This window comes from Danio rerio, chromosome 12 (assembly GCF_052040795.2).
Source record: "Danio rerio strain M-AB ecotype USA chromosome 12, GRCz13ab, whole genome shotgun sequence".
NCBI classification, from domain to species: domain Eukaryota; kingdom Metazoa; phylum Chordata; class Actinopteri; order Cypriniformes; family Danionidae; genus Danio; species Danio rerio.
Window position 1 is genome coordinate 49,381,590 of NC_141032.1, and position 20,911 is coordinate 49,402,500.

General features: G+C 39.2%; 1 protein-coding gene and 1 long non-coding RNA gene across 9 annotated transcripts in view; both read left to right on the plus strand.

The window, feature by feature from the left end:
- fam53b (family with sequence similarity 53 member B) overlaps nucleotides 1-13,586 on the plus strand; it is a 54,156-nt gene extending 40,570 nt beyond the window's left edge. For 2 of the 5 annotated variants that reach the window (XM_087274843.1, XM_087274844.1), the window contains 2 exons: nucleotides 6,019-6,677; nucleotides 12,871-13,586. In XM_087274843.1, coding sequence (XP_087130969.1) covers nucleotides 6,019-6,677; nucleotides 12,871-13,209 — 998 coding nt within the window. In that variant the 3' untranslated portion in view covers nucleotides 13,210-13,586. 5 annotated transcript variants of the gene reach the window in all.
- A 4,832-nt stretch (nucleotides 13,587-18,418) lies between these two features.
- The window catches only part of LOC147841589 (uncharacterized), a 46,354-nt gene continuing 43,861 nt past the window's right edge, over nucleotides 18,419-20,911 (plus strand). Inside the window, exon 1 of one of the 4 annotated variants that reach the window (XR_015504723.1) lies at nucleotides 18,419-18,822. This is a non-coding gene — a long non-coding RNA (uncharacterized LOC147841589). The remainder of the gene's footprint in view (nucleotides 18,823-20,911) is intronic. The other 3 variants (XR_015504724.1, XR_015504726.1, XR_015504722.1) reach the window with 3 other exon arrangements.

Consider the following 20,911-nt stretch of genomic DNA (forward strand, 5'->3'; position numbering starts at 1 on the left):
ATTTACTATACTATAAATAGTTACATAACGAAACTAGATTCAATATGGAACATCCTTAGGTTTTATGTGCCAGCATGGATATGGTTGTCTGTGGATATGGATTTGGATATGGTTGTCTGCAATGCAGACAAACAGCTGCATCTTCATTTGCGTCTTTTGAAAACAGCAAGAGCAGCAGTTCGTCTTTGCTGTGTCACTGTTTTGTCATGTTTCTGTGCTGCTGTGCATGCAAAAGTACTTAGTATGAGAATTATTTCATGCAAAACTTTTTTTTTTGCGTTTTATTTAGCCGCGCAGAAATGTATGTATTAATGTATGTATGTAATGTATGTATGTATGTATTGTAGAAATGTAGAAATGTATCTCTCATTCCGTGTTGTTCAAAAAGTTCATGTTGGTCCACAAACAAAAGCGAAACCTATGCTTATTGGTTGTGATATAGCGAGTTTGAACCAATCTGGGCATGGAGGAGGGACAATGCATCAATGTATCATGTCTGGTTTGTTTGGAGACACAGTGACGAGCGTTTCTTTGTCAAATCAGCGCTGTCAAATGTTGATGACGTAACTGCACTGATTCCGGAACCTCTGAAAGTCCGCGATTTGGAAAGCACTGGAAAGCTGAGATTCTCTTCTTTATGCCAATCTTTGAATTGTATGAATCGGATCAGCGGATCAAAAGTTATTAAACATTTAAGAGCAATACTTATTTTTAGCCGCGGGCGGCTGTCTCGGTCTTTAAGGGTTAAAACCGTTGATATGCAATTGTTCATGGTATGATAATCGTGCACGTTCAAATCGTGGTAGACCGTCATACCGGTATATTGTGACAACCCTATATATATATATATATATATATATATATATATATATATATATATATATATATATATATATATATATATATATATATATATTTGCACTCTTTCAACAAAAAGGTTTAGCATTGCACAACAAGAATTGTTATTTAACTTTTCAACTTTTCAACTACTAAGTTTTACAAAGATATATTGTGCCACTGAATATTCAAAACTTAAGGTGGTGAACTAGCAGTGTTATGCTGCTTTCAAACATCACTGTCACTGTAAACAACAGGCTAATAAAAATATAACAAACCAGCAATCTTCTTGCTGTGAGGTGGTCAAACTACCCACTGTGCCACCGTGACACCCATTATTTTTATCATTATTATTATTAATATTATAATTATTATGATTAAATAAAAATTAACAGGAGGAGGTGTTTAAAACCTTCGTTCTCCGTGACACTAGGCTGAATATCTTTGCAGATGAACAATGCAACAGCATTCGTTATTGGCGTAGAGCGCACAAAACTGTTGCGCATGGAAAACACACAGATGCGCGGCACATTTTGCAAATTGCATCTGTCCTGTCATGTCGTCCATCCTTAAATCCATAATGTTGCCATACTTTAGATTTAAAACTCAGTGGGGAATAAAATGTTTGTTTTGCTTCTCGCGCTTTCTGAGGGCGCACCACTAGCTTCATCCGCACACCTGATACACTGAGTTGTAGTGTAAGTGTACACATCCGCAAATCCGTTGCTAAGGCATACTTTATGTAGGTCGATTAAATTATGCGCCAAAAACAGGTTGACAACTCTTGTTAATAAATAAAAAATACATTCTATGTTAAAAATATAAGCTGTATCTTGGAAAAACCGATGCATCTCGCAAAAACCGATGCATCTCGATTTGCTTCCAAAATTTCATTCATCCTCTGCTGCTCTACCGATGCACTCGCATCGAGCACGCGCATGACCGCGTATCGATACATATCGGTTAATCTTCCCATCCCTAGTGTATATATAGTGTATAGACCGTCATATTGGGGTGATATATACGCACACAGTCCTTTTTTTTTCAATTTAACAACATAAAAACAGTGGACCAATTAGATCGGTTTTGAGACCGACTGCAACTTGACGAAAGAGTGCGGTCCCCCCGCCCACCAATATTGATTGACATGCGTGCATTACCACATCCTCAGTTTGTTGTTTCACATCCGCCATTTTCAGCGTGTGAGTCAAAGCGATGTCACCAAAGAATCGCCCTTGCTCTGTTTTTGTATGTAAGGCTCATTGGGCTCAACACAAGAGCCTTCATCATCTTGTGAATAAGTACCAGAGATTTTACATTTAACAGCCATTTCAATGCATGCAACTTATCCAGATTCAGGCTATTAAAAACAGCTGGTCCACCGAGTCTTTCAGCACTCTCTCAAGAAACACTTGATTGATCTCGGCTGGCGGATCAACATTTACCACATGATCGCTCTCATCGGCGACATTGTTTGTAACTTTAGGTAGGTTTGCAAGCCTGTGTCAGGGCTTGAAATTAACCTTTTTGCTTGGTAGCACCGGTGCTCCTAACTTTAAAAATGTAGGCGCATCAGCAAAAATTTAGTCGCACCCACCAATTATAAGCACCGTTACTACAAGTTTTATACAAACAGATTTATTGCATTTGAAATCAACATTAATCGAACTAACAAACAAAAATATATATATATGCATGCGTGAGGAAAATATTATCCTCCTTAGGGCGTACTCCCACTATGTACAGTTGCTTTGAATCGGACCAAAGCACACTTGTCCTCCCTTCTGTCTCCCCCAACGGCCCGCACTCACATTACATTCGGGCCTGGGCACGCTTACGTCATTGATGCTGCGCTGTTCAGTAAGTGCTTTCGTAGATAACAGTGAAGATTTCTTTAGTTATATCGTCTAAGCCCGTGTTTCTCAACTGGTGGGTCACGACCCAAAAGTGGGTCGCGGGAACATTTTCAGTGGGTCGCGGAGTGTGTGATCAAAAAACAACAAGTTTAATATTGCTTATATCAAACTTTTATTTTGAAATGCGCGTGTGACAACCGTACGGGACTTTTAATTTGCCAGTAACCTGGGTTAAGCACTTTCGGCGAACTGTATGCAATGCAAAAAATGGCGCGTTTAAGGTCTGTTTTCTTTAAAAATCAGTGATCTCCACTAGCTGAGTGATATCCAATATAAAGTGGGTCTCAGATTGTACAAGAAGCTCTGCATTAAATTACATTTCCCCCCGCCATGTCTTTATAATATGAGCATTTATTTTACCCCAGTATATTCAATGGAGCTTTTGCGCTAACGTTAGCCTGCCGATTTTGACTGGCGCGTGCGAGTAAGCTGTTTTTTGTCTTTTTTTACGCTTGAGCAACTAAATAAATGCCAAAGTTTATTTAACTGAATGTATTTTAATGACATTACAACATCGATGCTGTAAAAGGAGCCGTATAAAATGGAGAAAAAAAATTTTTTTTGAAAATTTTTTTTTTTTTTTTTTTTTGAAAAAAGACCAAGAAAGCCCACACAAAAGCAGAACAGCAAATAACTGGTGAATATTATAAAATGGTTATGATTATTTTAATAATTTTACTTCAGTTTGCTGGTTTCTGTTCAGTTCAGCCAGATCAGTGTTAATGTTTTATAAACAGTTGAGTTTAGTTAATGGTAACTTAACTTTTCCTTACCCTAACCACTGTTTGCAGTATTTGTTGTTTTAACTTTGTAATATTTCTATAATTTGATACATTTTCTTAAATGACAGCAGTAAAATATTGTTTATTTGTAAGTCTTGGTGATTTTCTTATAATTTATCTGTCACTAGTTGTGTATGTTAACAATTAAATACAAATGAATTATATATTCTAAAATTGTATTATAGTTCCTAAAAATTTGGGTCGCGGCTTGATGACCATGTGAAAATGTGGGTCCCATGGCCAAACCAGTTGAGAACCCCTCTTCTAAGCCGTTTGATATGCAGTGAGACAGTCAAATTTTTCGCCGAACAGATCAGCCACTTTTGAAGTCCTCGTGCTGCAGGAATTAGGAGGTTTGCTGCAGGTGCAGCCGTCATGCAGTGAGGGGTTTGCGTCTTTAATAAACTACGGCAGTTTGCGTTCACTGAACAGTAAGAATTATTAATAAATCCATATGAAACAGCCCCTTAAAAGTCACGACTCGATTTCAGTTTCGGGCTAAGGCTTGTTTTGCACTACAAGCGCACCGCGCCAAAGCCCAAGTGAACCGCGCTCAGGCACACCTCTTCCAACCGGGCCAGGGCCAGCCAAGTGAACCTTGCCTGAGCCCGATTTAGCGCACTTACACTTCTTAAACGATCAGTTAAACGGGCCTGGGCACAGTTTGGATAGCAAAGTGTGAGTAGGCCCTTATGTTGGAGTTCAGTGAGTGCACTAGTCTGTGCTTCTGAATGGCTGTATTTTCTGCTTTGTCTGGTGCAAACAACAAAATTGCTGCAAATCTGGTTTTAATCACTGCAAATCTCGTCATGTAGCGTGTTATAGAATACAGGGTTATAGTGTAACCTGCTCAGCTAATGTTTACAATCCTAATATTTATATTATTTGCTAATTAATAACCACTTCATATGGAACTCTGAATCTGCGTCTCATTTCAGAGTCTGTTAACATCCACTGGAGGTTGCATTTCCGTTCGCTTTGAGAACATTCCTGACAGACTGAATGAAATATGCGGTTTTGCACCAAGGCAACCCGGGGTTATATATAAATATAATAGGCTAAATTGGCAGTGGGCGGGTTTAAGGGACCAAAACAAAGACAGACGTTCTAGCACGTAACACACATGTTAAAAGCAGAATATCTGACTTCAGCGTTGTTTCTCAGATAAGTAAGAATGTTCACTGAGCATGTTTCTGAAATATCTACAAAAATATTATAGCGTTTTTATACTTTAGAAGTATAAAACTGAAATAAAGCACCTTTAACTATTCAGATATTTGCAGTGAGACATGATTTTAGTTGATTCAATTAAATTTATTTATAAAGCACTTTAAAACAACACAGTTGACCAAAGTGCTGACAACAAAAAATAAAACAAACTTTAAAATACAAATAAATAAACATAAAATGTCAACATCTCAAGCTGTGCTAAAAGCCAAATTGAACATGTGGGTTTAAAGAAGGGATTTAAAAACAGTGATGGAAGAGGCTTGTCTAATGTAAAACGGTAGCTTATTCCACAATTTTGGTGCAGCCACAGCAAAAGCCCGATCCCCTCTGAGCTTTCGACTAGTCCTGGGCACACCCAAGGAGCTGGTCGGCTGACCTGAGCGAACGATAAGGTGTGTAGGGACAGAGAAGCTCAGAGAGGTAAAGGGGTGCAGCACCATTCAGACACTTAAAAACAAATAAAAGTACCTTAAAATGGATCCTGAAGTGCACAGACAGCCAGTGAAGAGAAGATAAAATCGCGGTGATGTACTCGTATTTGCGTGTGCCAGTTTAAAGACGTGCAGCTGCATTCTGAACCAGTCGAGAGATCAAAGACTGACTCACCCCAAAATAAAGGGCATTACAGTAGTCCTAGCGGGAGGTTTTAAAAGCATGGATCACTGTTTGTGCAATTAAACGTAATTGCAGCAAACGTAAACGTAACGCCTAATTTTGGCCAGCTGTCGTAAGTGAAAGAAGCTAGAGCGAACAACAGACCGAATTTGGCTTTCAAGCTTTAGTTCAGGATCCATTTTAAAACCCAAGTTCACAATCTCTGGCTTACAAAAAGTTTCGAGATTATTTAGTTGTACAGAATGAGCGACGTTGGAACTGGGGCCAAACACCATCACTTCAGTCTTAGAATAATTAAAATGGAGAAAATTCAGTGCCATCCAAGACTTAATGTCCTTTAAACATGAGTCCAGTGCATTTAGCGGAAGGTCATCTGTTCTTTTAAGGGGAACATAAATCTGACAGTCAACAGTGAAAGGAGATGCCGTGTCTCCTGGGAATCGAACCAAGTGGAAGCAGATATAGAGAGAACAATATAGGGCCCAGAATAGAACCCTGTGGAACTCCATAAGCTAGTGGAGCACAGGAGGACTCACAATCACACAGAGAAAGTTCGGCCTTCCAAATAAGACCTGAACCATCATGTGATTCATCATGTTGTATCCTGTATCTGATATCCTCTCTCCGCTGTGTTGCAGACTCTGGGCGCTGGGCAGATGTTGGGAGTGTGTGTGGCGTCCAGCAGCGGCCTGTGGGCTCCAGTCTGGAGAGCCTGTGGGACAGCATGCGTGAGGCGGGCGCCACTGGCGGCATCAGCGGGTTACTGCGGGATCTGAGTCTGAGCGAAGCGTCTCCTGCCAGTGCTGCGCCGCCCAGCAAACGCCAGTGCCGCTCGCTGTCCTGCTCGGATGAGCTGGGCTGCCGCTCATCCTGGCGTCCGCAGGGTTCGCGCGTCTGGACAACGGTGGAAAAGCGGCGCTGCCACAGTGGAGGGAGCGTCCAGAGAGGAGTCTTCAATCCATCAGGCTTTCCTGCAATGCAGCGCAGCTCCAGCTTCAGTCTGCCGGCGCACAGCAGTCATCTGGAGCCCTTCACTCACGGTTTCCCATTCCAGGCATTCTCCGAGTGTCCGCAGACGCCGCAGACGCTGTACCGTTCACATGAGCAGATCTGCCCGGCGGAGGCCAGCTCCCCTGAATCCACCCCAGAGCTCCAGCGCCGCAGCGGGCAGAGCGGACTCGCACGCAGCCGATCACAGCCCTGCGTACACAACCATCAGAAGATCGGCGTCAAGCGCAGGAGACCGGCCGACTCGCACAAACAGAGGCCCTCGCTGGACCTGCTCAAGATGACACAGGTAAACATTACACAAGGAAAATGACTTTCCCTCTATTCATTTCAGTGTCCTTTTGACTATCTCTGATGAATAGCTTTCTTGGTATATTCTAATATGTCAGTATGTGTGCATGTACACTAGGCATGTCCAAACTCGGTCCTGGAGGGCCGGTGTCCTGCAAAGTTGAGTTCCAACCCCAATCAGACACACCTGGGCTAGCTAATCAAGCTCTTACTAGGCTTTCTAATCATCCTTGCAGGTGTGCTGAGGCAAGTTGGAGCTAAAATCTGCAAGACACCGGCCCTCCAGAACCAAGTTTGGACACCCCTGATGTACACTGTGGATGTACACTGTGGAGCAGGGGTGGCCAACCCTGTTCCTGGAGATCTACCTTCCTGCAGATTTCAGTTGCTACCCATATCAAACACACCTGCCTGTAATTATCAGGTGGTGTTCAGGTACTAATTAATTGGTTCAGGTGTGTTTCATATGGGTCGCAACTGAAATCTGCAGGAAGGTGGCTCTCCAGGAACAGGGTTGGCCACGCCTGCTGTGGAGTTAGAACAATTCTAAGGGCCCATGCTATTTTTGGGCCAGAGATACTCTAAATGGGTGATCACACCAGGTACGGATTGTGCTATATAGCATGTAGATAGACACGTGAACAGTTTTAGTGAGTATTCAGTTGGTTTGCACCTCAAATTCACTTTACAATAGACGCATATTTACGTCATGGGCAGGGCATCTGTCTGCATGGTAGGGCTGTGCAATTAATCGAAAATTCGATTTCGATTATGGCTTCTAACGATTATGAAAAACCATTAATCGAGATAAACGATAATTCCATTATTTACCGCCCCCTGTCCAGTTGTCCTCACTTGTTGCTCTTAAAAGCGCGAAAGACCGCATGCTTATTTGTGTGCGGCGCGTAGACAGTCAGAAACATGCGGTCTGCACTTGGTCTCATTCGCACATTGTGACGAGCAGAGAGCACACACATCTAAAGTCATTAACGTGAGCGCTTTAATGTTCAAATAGGTGTCAAAACGCGGCGTTTAGTGATTATTTATATTAACCCTCATTTTGTAATAAACAAACAAGTTGAGAATCAAAAGACACGTGAAAGCAAAACCATTAAAGTGAATGAGCACAGCTGCCGCCTGTTTTATCATGATTAATAAAACAACGAGAAAATCCCTCTCTGCTCTTGACTTAAGACTTTTCTGGCTAAAGTGTTTTTCTTACGGTGAAGATTTTGTTTCATATTTTTATTCTATTGTATTTATTTCTCTTTTCTTTTGCAGGGAGGAAAATAATATATGCAGTTGAAGTCAGAATTATTAGCCCTCCTGAATATTAGCAACCTTTTCCCCTAATTTTTGTTTAATGGAAAGAAGATTTCTGAACATAATAGTTTTAGTCATTCATTTCTAATAACCGATTAATTTTATCTTTGCTATGATGACAGCTCATAATATTTTAGTAGATTTTTTTTTTTAAATACAAACATTCAAATTCAAAGTGTGATTCAAAAGCTTAATTAGGGTAATTAGGCAAGTCATAATATAACAGTATTTTATTCTGCAGATAATCAAAAATATATATTGCCTAAAGGGGCTAATAATATTGACCTTAAAAGAGGTTTCAAAATATTTAAATTTGCTTTTATTCTAGCCAAAACAAAACAAATAAGCCTTTCTCCAGAAGAAAAATATTCGAGGAAATACTGTTAAAATTCCTTGCTCTGTTAAACATCATTTGGGAAATATTTATTTAAAAAAAATTCTCACGAGCGCTAATAATTTTGACTTCAACTAATGTTCGTTTGGAATAATCGTGATTACAATTATGACCAAAATAATCGTGATTATGATTTTTCCCAAAATTGAGCAGCCCTACTGCACGGTGACTCTAGGCCACAGGTGTCAAACTCAATTCTAAAAGGGCCGCAGCTCTGCACAGTTTAGTTCCAACCCTGATTAAACACACCTGATCAAACTAATTGAGTCCTTCAGGCTTGTTTGAAACCTACAGGTAAGTGTGTTGGAGCATGGTTGGAACTAAACTGTGCAGGGCTTCGGCCCTCCAGGAATTGAGTTTGACACCCCTGCTCTAGGTTCATTGCTAAATGGCTAACATGGATTTTATTAAGAGAATAACTGTGCTTTGTGCTCCAGGTAGGCTGAAAAACAGTATATTCATTTGGCGCAGTTCTCTAGATTCTTTCAGAGGTGCACCTAGCTCTGTGAGTTAATCAACTGCTCCAGAAACTGTACCTGGAGGATGGAGGCTTTCAGTTATGCTTCTGAGGGTGCACTCACACTATGCTGTCCATATACGTGCCGTGGCAAATTTCCTGGTTTGTTTGACAAGTGTGAGTGTTCCAAATCTGTTTAATGCAAAATGCAAAGCACGCCTGAGCCCAAAACTGAAGACGCAACATCACTTTTAAGGGACTGTATTTGCACGTGAGCAGCGTACATTTGAGAGCTCGCGGGTAGTGTTGTCCACGAACAGAGGAAATCGGCGCAAAACAAAGAGATGGCTCGCTCGTAATACATGAATGCGCTCTCGACTTGAAATACTTCTCTCAGCATATTGATTTAAGTTTTTACAGCTTTCTTGTTAGTACATTCAGAAATCAAAGACATTTAAAGATTGAGATCTTCAAGAAAAATCTGAAAAAAAAAGGTTTACGCTTACAAAATGTACACTTGTGTATGAAATATTTGGCCAAAAATATAACAAGATTAAATAAATAAAAGCATCTGGATGTTCATTCTGAAGGTTATATTCTTAAATAACATTTTCATATTTTAACAGAACATCAGGAATTATACCACTAAATATACCTAATACATTTTTCCTAAAATTTTTGGGGGTGCGGGTGTTTCTGTCTCTGCTGAATTAAACCCTGTATTTACTTGAAGTGTCCTGTGATGTTCTGCACATCTCTGAGAGGATCACCCTCATCTGGTTAACACACTGATTCCTGGAATGAGAACTAAACCATTAGTGTGCGTGTATGTATGTGTATGTGTGTGTGTATGTGTGTGTATATGTGTGTGTATATGTGTGTGTATATGTGTGTGTATATGTGTGTGTGTGTGTGTGTGTGTGTGTGTGTGTGTGTGTGTGTGTGTGTGTGAGAGTGACTACAGCAAACAATAAACACACACAATGTTGATCATTGTCAGTGGAAAAAACGGCTCCATTTACAAACCAAATACTCTGTTGCCTTGGAAATGAGGCCTGACCACTCATATAACACGTCAGTCAGTGGTGAAGCATTAGACATGTGATTTTTTTGCTTGCTCTGATTGGCCATTTAGTCTTTATTGGGGTCTTGATCCTTATTGATTGTTATATTTATGCATTTTTGAAGGGATAGTTTAACCTAGAATTAAAATTTACTCACCATTTCCTTGTTTCATACCATACTGAGTCTTTTGTTCTGTTGAACACAAAAGAAGATATTTTGAAGAATGTTGTAAACTTGTAACCATCAAATATAGGATGAGTAAATATTTTATTATTGTTTGTGTTATCTATCCCTTTAAATGCATATTTGTTCTAACTGTAAACCAGCAATGTTTAATACCTCACTAGCATCTAGCCGAGGTTAAAGCTGCTGGCGTAACATTTACATTGCATAATAGCAGTTTTTGGCAGGTTGCATGGTCGAAAAGTTCATAATTTTTGTTCATCTTTTTTTATTGTTTACATATAAAGGAACATTATCCTTGTGTCTACATGGTTGTAGACAAACTAATAATCATATAAAACAGAAATACATAAAACCTGTAAATACAATTACATCAAGTTCAAGATTGTTTATCCTCGTAGGGAGGTTATATTTGCAGCATACACTCGCACAGACATTTGAGGATTCACATTAGGCCTATATATAAATAGACATTTATACAGCCAATACACCACTAATCTAATAAAATCTCTGTGGTATTTTGAGCTGAAAATTCACTACACAGAGACATCAGAGGCTTATTTTATAACTTGTAAAATGGGGCATAATAGGTCCCCTTAAATTGCTTGTGAAATAAATTAGTTTAACCCATTCCTTAAACATCTGGGAACACAATATCATCCGTTCATCTATCGTTATACCTATTGTTAAATCATTGTATCGCTCTATCGTTATATAATTCTTTATATCTATCGTTGTATCAATCTATCTTTATATCGTTCTATATATTTATTGTTGTATCGATCTATCGTTATATCGTTCTATATATCTTTTGTTCTGTATCTATCATTGTATCGATCTATCGTTATATATATCTATCATTGTATCGATCTACCATGTCGTTCTATATATATATATATATATATATATATATATATATATATTCTATATATCTATCATTGTATCGATCTATCGTTATATATATCTATCGGTGTATCGATCTACCTTGTCGTTCTATATATATATATATATATATATTCTATATATCTATCATTGTATCGATCCACCGTTATATATATATCTATCGTTGTATCGATCTACCATGTCGTTCTATAAATGTATTGTTCTATATATCTATCATTGTATCGATCTATCGTTATATTGTTCTATATATCTATCATTGTATCGATCGTTATATATGTCGTTGTATCGATCTACCATGTCGTTCTATATATATATTGTTCTACATTATATCGATCAATCGTTTTATATATATATATATATATATATCGTATCGATCTATCATTATAGCGTTCTATATATATATTGTTCTGTATATCTATCATTGTATCAATCTGTCGTTATATTGTTTTATATATCTATCATTCTATTGATCTATTGTTCTATCACTATATCTATCAATGTGTCAATCTATCGTTATATTGTTCTATATATCTAACGTATCGATCTATCGTTATATCATTCTATATATCTATCATTCTATATCATTCTGTATATCTTAATATTGTATTGATCTATCGTTATATTGTTCTATATATCTATCGTTGTATCGATCTATTGTTATATAATTTTTTATATTTATCATTCTATATCTATCATTGTATCAATCTATCATTCTATCATTCTTTATATCTATCGTTGTATCTATATCGTTATCTTTCTACAGTATATATCTATCATTGTATCTATCATGCTATCATTCTTTATATCTATCATAGTTTCAATCTATCGTTACATCGTTCTATATATCTTTCGTATCGATCTATCATAATATCGTTCAATATATCTATCATTCTGTATATCTATCAGATTAATCCATTGTTATTTAATTCTATATATCTATTGTTCTGTACATTTATCATTGTATCGATCTATTGTTATATCGTTCTATATTTATCATTTTATATATCTATCCTTGTATCGATCTATCGCAATATCATTCTATATATCTTATCATTGTATCGATCTTTTGTTATATTGTTCTATATATCTATTGTTATATCGATCTATCGTTATATCGATCTATCGTTCTATACATCTTATCGTTGTATCGATCTATTGTTATATCTTTCTATATCGTTTTATAAATCTAATATTGTCTCAATCTGTCATTATATCATTTATATCTATTGTTGTATCAAGCTATCATGTCATTCTATATATCTATCGTTGTATTGATCTATCATAATATTGTTCTATATATCTATCATTTTATATATCTTTTGTTGTATCGATCTATTGTTATATAATTCTTTATATCTATTGTTGTATCGATCTATCATTGTCATTCTATATATCTATCGAGTCGTTATGTCATTCTATATAGCTATGGTTTTATATATCTATCGTTGTATCGATCTTTCGTTATCTCATTCTTTATATATCGTTCTATATATATATATATATATATATATATATATATATATATATATATATATATATATATATCATTGTATCGATCTATCACTATGTCGTTCTATATATATATCGTGGTATCAATCTATCGTTATATCATTTTTATATCTATTGTTGTATCGATCTATCATTATGTCGTTCTATATATCTATCATTCTATATATGTATTGTTGTATTGATCAATCGTTATATCACTCTATATATCTATTGTGTATTGATCTATCTTTGTACTGATCGATATATCGGTCTATCATTATATCTATCTATCTGTCAGTCTGTCTATCCTTCTATCCATCTATCAATTTCAACTACTAAAGAAATAAAGTAGATTTTTCTGTTGATTTTTCCCAACAGAAGCTGCAGGATTTTCACAGTCTCAGCTGTCCAGGATTCAGCGGCGACGACAAAACTCTGCCGTCCAGCAGCCCGGCACTCCTCAACGACACATGTGAGCGTGCTCAGAATGACAGCTCAGCGGATGCCCCCATCCACCAATCAGAGAGCAGCTCAGAGGACGCCCTCATCCACCAATCAGATAGCAGCTCAGCGGACGCCCTCATCCACCAATCAGAAAGCAGCAGGCCCGCAGGAAAGGAGCGCGAATGCTTGTGGGCGGGGCTTTGTAGCAGAAGGGGCCGGGACTTATTCCAGCTGGGCGGAGAACTGGATATCGAGCAGATTGAGAGGAACTGAGAAGCATTTCTTGTTGGATTATTATGGGATGTACGCTTCAGTAAGTGATGCAGGACACATGTAATCGACTCAGGGTGAAGCACATGGAGGACGTGATCCGAGCTCCGTGTGGCGCAAGAGAACACGCACACATTTAGATTAGCAGAGCCATTTGACATTATAAAAAAAGAGATACGACTCTGACGTTCACACACACAGACATACACACACGTTAAAGGGCTTCAGATGTGTAACAGTAGTAATATCAGGTAATTCAGTTCCTCACTGGTGAAAACAAAGCTATTAGATCTATTTTTGTCTTTTTACATTGAATAACTACAGAAGTAAATGTACTTATTTCTCTACAATAAACAGCATTGTAATGTGTTTGTAAGAGCGCCATGGTGTCTGCCTGGTCCATTAGGAATGCGAATCTTACATCTGGTTCATATTTCACTATAAAGTGTGATCCTGGACCACAAAACTAGTCATAAGTGTCACTTTTATGAGAATGAGATTTATAAATCACCTGAATAAATAGGCTTATAATATGAATAAGCTTATGCTTTTTAGCATATGACAATGTTTGGCAGAGATTAACCATTCGACAACCTGAAATTTGAGTGTTTAATTCAAAATACTGAGATAAACATCTTTAAAGTTGTCTAAATGTAGTTCTTGGAGGTAAATATTACTAATTAAAGTTATAAAAAGTGATAAGATATCTTATTAGAACTGCAAAGAAAGCGTTCTTGCAGGACTCCTAGAGTTCATCAAGATTCATCTTCAACGCCTCCTCTTTCATCTTACCCCAGACATGCTCAATAATGTTCATGTGTGGTGACTGGGCTGGCCAATCCTGGACATAATAACCGGTTATGATTATTACTGAACCGATACCGAATTGTCTGCATCTGCATCGCGGTGCACCGAAAAAACAATTCATTTTGACACCCCTAGTCTTGACCAACATTTAAAATGCAATCAAATTGGGGAAAGAAAAAATTCTACCAATCAAGTTGCTTTGAGAAAAAGCACACCCATAGTGTGCTTAAAGGCTGATTTATACTTCTGCGTCAAACGCCGGCGTATGCTACGGCGCTGGCGCAAAGCCCTTCGTCGTGGCCGTCGGCGTCGCTGACGTGCACCTTTCAAAAAATGTAACTACACGTCGCAACGACGCTTAGCGCAAGCTCTGTGATTGGTCGGCTTGGTAGCGCTGACGAGTCTGGGCGGGACCGAGAGCCGCGTGAATGGTACGAGCGATTGTTTACAAGTGTGGAGTCCTGTGAAGGAGCTCCGGATGGAAAGTTTTGTTTTGTGTTTACCTCATAGTCAAAGTTGTTGCACGTCCGCCGGTTCCTGCCTCAAAATGAGCGAGTTTGAGCCACTTGCACATCCCGGAAGTGTTCAGGAAAAGCAAAACAGCAGCGAAGAAACTCGACACAGAAACACATTTACACCTCACTGCCCACTAGCGTTTCGGAAGTGTTAATGCAGACCAACAGAGACAGCACGCAGAAGTATAAATGCACAGCTACAGGCTTAAGGGTGCTTTCATACCTGCTTGGGGCATTAAGCCTGGTTTATACTTCTGCGTCAGGTGACCGGCGTAACCCACTGCGCATGCAACGCGCGTAGCTGTTCATTTATCTTCTGCGCGCTGTCTCTGTTGGTCTGTATATAGAAACTCAACTCAACTAGCTTTCCAAAGTGTTAATGCCCCTCTGTGTCGAGTTTTCTTCGCTGCTGTTTTGCTTTTCCTGAACGCTTCCTGGATGTACAAGTGGCTCAAACTCGCTCATTTTGAGGCAGGAACCGGCGGACGTGCAACAACTTTAACTATGAGGTAAACACAAAACAAAACTTTCCATCCGGAGCTCCTTCACGGGACTCCACACTTGTAAACAATTGCACGTACCATTCACGCGGCTCTCGGTCCCGCCCAGACTCGTCAGCGCTACCAAGCCGACCAATCACAGAGCTTGCACTACGCATCGTTGTGACGTGTAGTTACAATTTTTGAGAGGTGCACGTCAGCGACGTCGACGGCCACGGCGAAGGGCTATGCGTCAGCACCGTAGCATACTCTGGCGTTTGACGCAGAAGTATAAATTAGCCTTTAGGCTCACACAGACCACAGGTTGAGCGCCCCCTGCTGGCCTCTCTAACACCTCTTGTAACAGCAACCTAGTGTTCCCATGTGGTCTCCTATCCAGGCACTGACCAGGCTCAGCCCTGCTTAGCTTCAGTGAGTAGCCGCTCTTGGGCTGCAGGGTGGTATGGCTGGGCGAATGCACTTCATTTAGGCTGCTTTATTAAAAAGCAAGCCTGAACTGAATCTTCCATACTGATGAATGATTTTCCATGAATGCGCGTAATAATGAAAATAATCTGTACATGATCCTGGTGCTCTCAGGCTTAGTTTTATTGTCAGTTTCTTCTGTTTTGATATGGGCTGAAATATGATGTTCATGAAAATGCCGATTTTACAGATTCACTGTATTATAGAAGCTGCTCTGATCTCTCAAACAGGAAATACTGATCAAACGCACAGGAAGTTCGATCCACATGCTGCATTTATGAAGGTCGTGGTCTTTTGTTTTGTAGAAGAGTGTGTGTGTGTGTGTGTGTGTGTGTGTGTGTCTGCTGTGGAGATCTGTCAGTGTGTGTGATTACTCCTCATTTCCTGTGCTGCAGGAAGTGTGTCTCCTCATGCTTTGCTATACAATCATCGCAGATCTCTGTTTGTGTTATTGGAGAGTTTGAATAATTGTGTTGGTATTGGAGTGTGTAGAGTACAGCGAGTTTATATGTGCTGTTACTGAAGCGTGTGGACTACACTACCTGACAAAAGTCTTGTCGCCCAAGTTTTAGGAACAACACATAATAACTGGACTTCTAGTTGATCATTTGGTATCAGAAGTGTCCTATATGAAAGGCAAAGGCCTCTAGATCAGTGGTTCTCAAAGTGGGGGTCGGGACCCCTTGAGGGGTCGCGGAACAATGAAGGGGGGGGTCGCCTGGTGATTTCCAAAAATCTACTTATTATTATTATTATTAGACCATAAGAATTACCATACTTTATCCATAACCAACTGAAGAGAAAAAAACAGTCGTTTATAGTTACTATAGCAGCTTATTTACTAGTTCTATTGGACTGCGACCCCAGGGGTAATTACATTATATTAAAGACAGCAATAGCGTCAGATGCAGCAGATTGATTTTATAACACCAGGTTAAACTTTCTGGCCCATTTACAGCACTGACATACATAACAAAAAATTAAACGAAGAATAGACTTTGGTCTATTGGTTTGTGTGTGCACCATTGCATGCAAGTTTTCTGTATTTATAACCACCTCAGAGGATATTGGGGGTCGCGAGTCACTGGCATTGTTATTTTAGGGGTCGCGTGCTGAAAAGTTTGGGAACCCCTGCTCTAGATGACGCTTATTTGAGCTCAATAAATATGATCATGCCTTTAATGATGTCATCAGGACAGTGCGGTCTGACTCTGCTTAGACTAAAGTCTCATCACTGAACAGAAATAATGTCCAGTATAGAATATAAAGTCCTGCTGCAGTGGAGACAGAATGAATATTGTGTCTGACTCCATCATGAGCTTGGAGGACTGCATCCATACATCTCTGACATGACTCACATCACTGATTAATAAAGTCATCTGGAATGAAGAAGAAAGCCTTCCTGCAGGACTCCCAGAGTTCATCAAGACTCTTTGTGTTCATCTTCATCACCTCCCTCTTCATCACCCCAGACATGCTCAATAACAGGCCCGGATTGGCCAATCGGGGGAACTCCCGGTCGGCTGGTCTGTTTTTTGGCCGCGTGGGCTGCTTGCACTTTTAGCAGTCACACTTTTTTCATTTATTTGTTTATTTGACCATATCCTCACTCTTTTTAATCATTATTTTGCCGCAGCTCTGCTCTTTTTATTTATTTTCTCGCAGCTCCGTGAGCTAAATGCAGCCCGCAGGTTAATGATGATCATCATTAACCTGCGGGCTGCTCCCCCTTCCACCCCAAACAGCAGCACCTTAATGAATATTAATTAATATTAGTGAATATTACACCTGCTCAATGAAAATCAGATGATTTACTATATTAATAAATCTTAACTTTCAATCTTAACATAACTTGATCAGAAATCTAAAATGGGGAGAAAAAAAGAGTAGACATAAAAACGTTGCAGTGCTTAACAGCGCCATCGTGGTCTAGTGGTTAGCACGTTACGCATTGATGCAGCCGACCCGAGTTCGAGCCTCACCAGAGTATAATATGTTTTTTTTTCAGTGTTAAGACATAAAATACTGTTTGGGTTACTTATGTAGGAATACATATTTTTTTTGTGTGACGACTGTTAATAAGGACTGGATATCTGGAAGTTCTAAAGCAGCTGTGTCCTTGAGAAAGACATGTTAGTGTCATTTGAAACTGAATTGGAAATGACCTAATTTTAATATAGTCAGTCGTCGACTGAGGTGGGCCGGTCTAAGCCTTGAAACTCCAGAGCTAAAAAGGAGTCCCACTCCGACCCTGCTCAATAATGTTCATTTCTGGTGACTGGGCTGGCCAATCCTGGAGCAGCTTGACCGTCTTTGCTTTCAGGAGCATTGATGTGGAGGCTGAAGTATGAGCAGGAGCGCTATCCTGCTGGAGAATTGTCCCTCTCCTGTGGTTTGGGCAGCACAAATGTCTTGATCCCTCAGGCTGTTGATGTTGATCATCCACTCTGCAGATCTCTCGCACGCCCCCTAGGGCTCGAAATTGACCTTTTCGCTTGGTAGCACCAGTGCTCCTAACTTTTAAAAATGTAGGCTCATCAACCAAAATTTAGTTGCACCCACCAATTATAAGCATCAGGCCCGAATTGGCTAATCGGGAGGACGGGGAGAATGCTGGTGTCCCTAGCTGCTTGCACTTTCAGCAGTCGCACTTAATTTATTTATTTGACCATAGCCTCACTCTTTTTATTCATTATTTCTTTTTATTTCCCCGTGAGCAAAATGCAGCCTGCAGGTCATTCGACCCCAAACAGCGGCACCTCGGTGAAAATACGAATTTGAATATTTAATATTTATGAATATTACACCTGCTCAATGAAGATGAGATGATTCACTGCATTAATAAATCGGACATAACTTGATCAGGAATCCAAAAAGGGGGAGAATGCAGTGACAGTGCATTTCTTATCTTTTATTCCAGACGCACTATCCGCTTGTTAAGCGGTGACGTGTTTGTGACGTATGTATACCGTTTCCGGGTCCAAGCCGCCATTCAATTGATTGGAGAAATCATTCGTTTATGATCACGTTTTATTCCGATCACACATTAAAGTTAATTATATATAAAATCATAGTGTACACAACAATCTTTGGGCTTGCTGCATAACAAATACCAAAAATTTAACAATTTATAAAACAATGAATCACTTTCTGGCCATCGGATATTAGGCATGGACTTATATATTGCGATTGTGATTTTCGAAAGTATTAAATCGCTTTGTAAACGTTTATTATTACCATTTCATGAGTCTCCCAATTCAGTTGAATAGAGTGGTTGGACCTGGAAGCCGCTCCGCGTGACGTCACACTTAACAAGCGGATATAACAGCGCTATTGCAGTCCAGTGGTCAGCACGATGCATTATGACGCAGCCGACCCGTGTTCGAACCTCACCTGATTTTTTTTTTTGGTCCCACTTTATATTAAGTGGCCTTAACTAATATGTACTTACACAGGAATTAATGTACAATGTACTTATTGTGTAAATGCATGTATTTACTGTGTACTTATGCTTGATTAAATACATGTATGTAATTGCATCTGTAATTAACTTTTGTAATTACATTTGTAAATACACTGTTGACCATCCCTTACACCTTAACCCACCCTTAAACCTACCCATTCCACCAAACCTGTCCATAGGGATGGCTGACGTGAAACTGACGTTTCGACACAGTGTCGAGATCCTGAAGCGCAAGTGTTTCGAAACACTGCACCGAAGCATGATCCGAAACACCCAGGTCACGTGACTAAAGTGTTTCGAAACACTTGGTCACGTGACAAAAGCGGTTCAAAGCATCAATCATTTCAGAGGCGTTTCAAGACCCGGAGAATCTGCATTTCACTGGCATGATCTTTATTAAGTCTTCGACTTGTATGGCCTAGTGGACCGTGCGTGTGCACTGTGGAACTGTATTTCGAATTTATTTTGGGTTCGAATCTCGACTATTACAAATACTCCAAAATCATGATTTTATGTATTTTAATCATGTTACTGTTTTATGGTGTAGCCTAGATAGGATACAGCTGCGGATGCACCATCAATTTAGCATAATTTTTGTAACACTGTAAAACAATAATTCATATTTTTACAGTACTGTGATGGGTTTAGGTTTTGGATAGACGTTAATAAAATACAATGGGAAATTTAATTAATAATATAAATAATTATTGTTAACTTCTGGCCACAACTGTATCTGATCTAGTAACAACCCTGTTTTATGAACAAAATACAAATTTATTTACAAATGTTTATTCGTATGTCAGAGCAATGTTGAAACAAAACGATACAATAACAAAGCATCACCAACTGCTATCAAAGCATTTCAACACACTTGTGACAGTCTGGATTTGAACCCATTTTTCCCGCATGGTAGTCACGTACTCAAACCGCTCGACTAAACCATCTGATGATTCATGGCTACAAAGTGGGGTTTGATACATCAATTTGCTCAACTGTTCTTTGCTGAAGCTGTTTCAGTGAAATACAAATACAATGACCACTAGGTGTCACCGTAGAGTGGTGTTTCGAAACGTTTCGAAGCTTCGACACATTTGCTTAGATAGTTTCAGTGTTTCACGAAGCCTCGCTTTGCCCACCACTACCTGTCCATAACCCAACCTCTATCCCAACTCAAAAGCACCACAAGTGTTCTCAAATACATTATAAACACAGTAAGTACATTGTATTTATTTTTTGATGTAAGTGCATAGTAGTTAAGGGCACTTAATATAAAGTGGAACCTTTTTTTGTGTGTGTGTTAAGACATATAACACTGTTTGGGTCACTTACACCGCAGACGAGCGGGCGCTGCCAATTGAATCTTTTTGGCACGAGACTTCCGGTCTCATTCACTTCCATTCATTTTTAGACATTAAAAACTGCTCGTTTCGCTGTTTGATGTTGTAAACTGATATTTCCTTGTTATATTATTCTACTTGGTCTGTATAGTCATGCAAACATTTGTTTGTAGAGCGAGTAGTTTGACTGTTTTTTTGCCGTTTATTATTCCTTGTCATTTCTCCCATAGGCGACTGAAACGGAAGTTCTAAGACAATCGCGAAAACAGGCGCACTTCCGCATTTTAGAATAAGGTCAATAGGTGTACATATTTTATTTAAATTTTTATGTGCGACCACCGTTACAAAGGACTGGATTTCTATAATGAATTCAGCGCAGAATATATATTCAGATCTTGCAGGAAAGGACATTGTGATGTTTTCTAGAATAGTGTTGGAGATTCAGCTCCCCTTTAATCTTCTCACATGCATGAAAATGAATTTCTAAAGCAGCTGTGTTCTTGAAAAAGACATGATAGTGCCACATACTGAATGTAACCCCAAACCATGATTTCTCCTTCACCAAACTTGACTGATTTCTACGAGAATCTTGAGTCCATGCAGGTTCCAGTAGGTCTT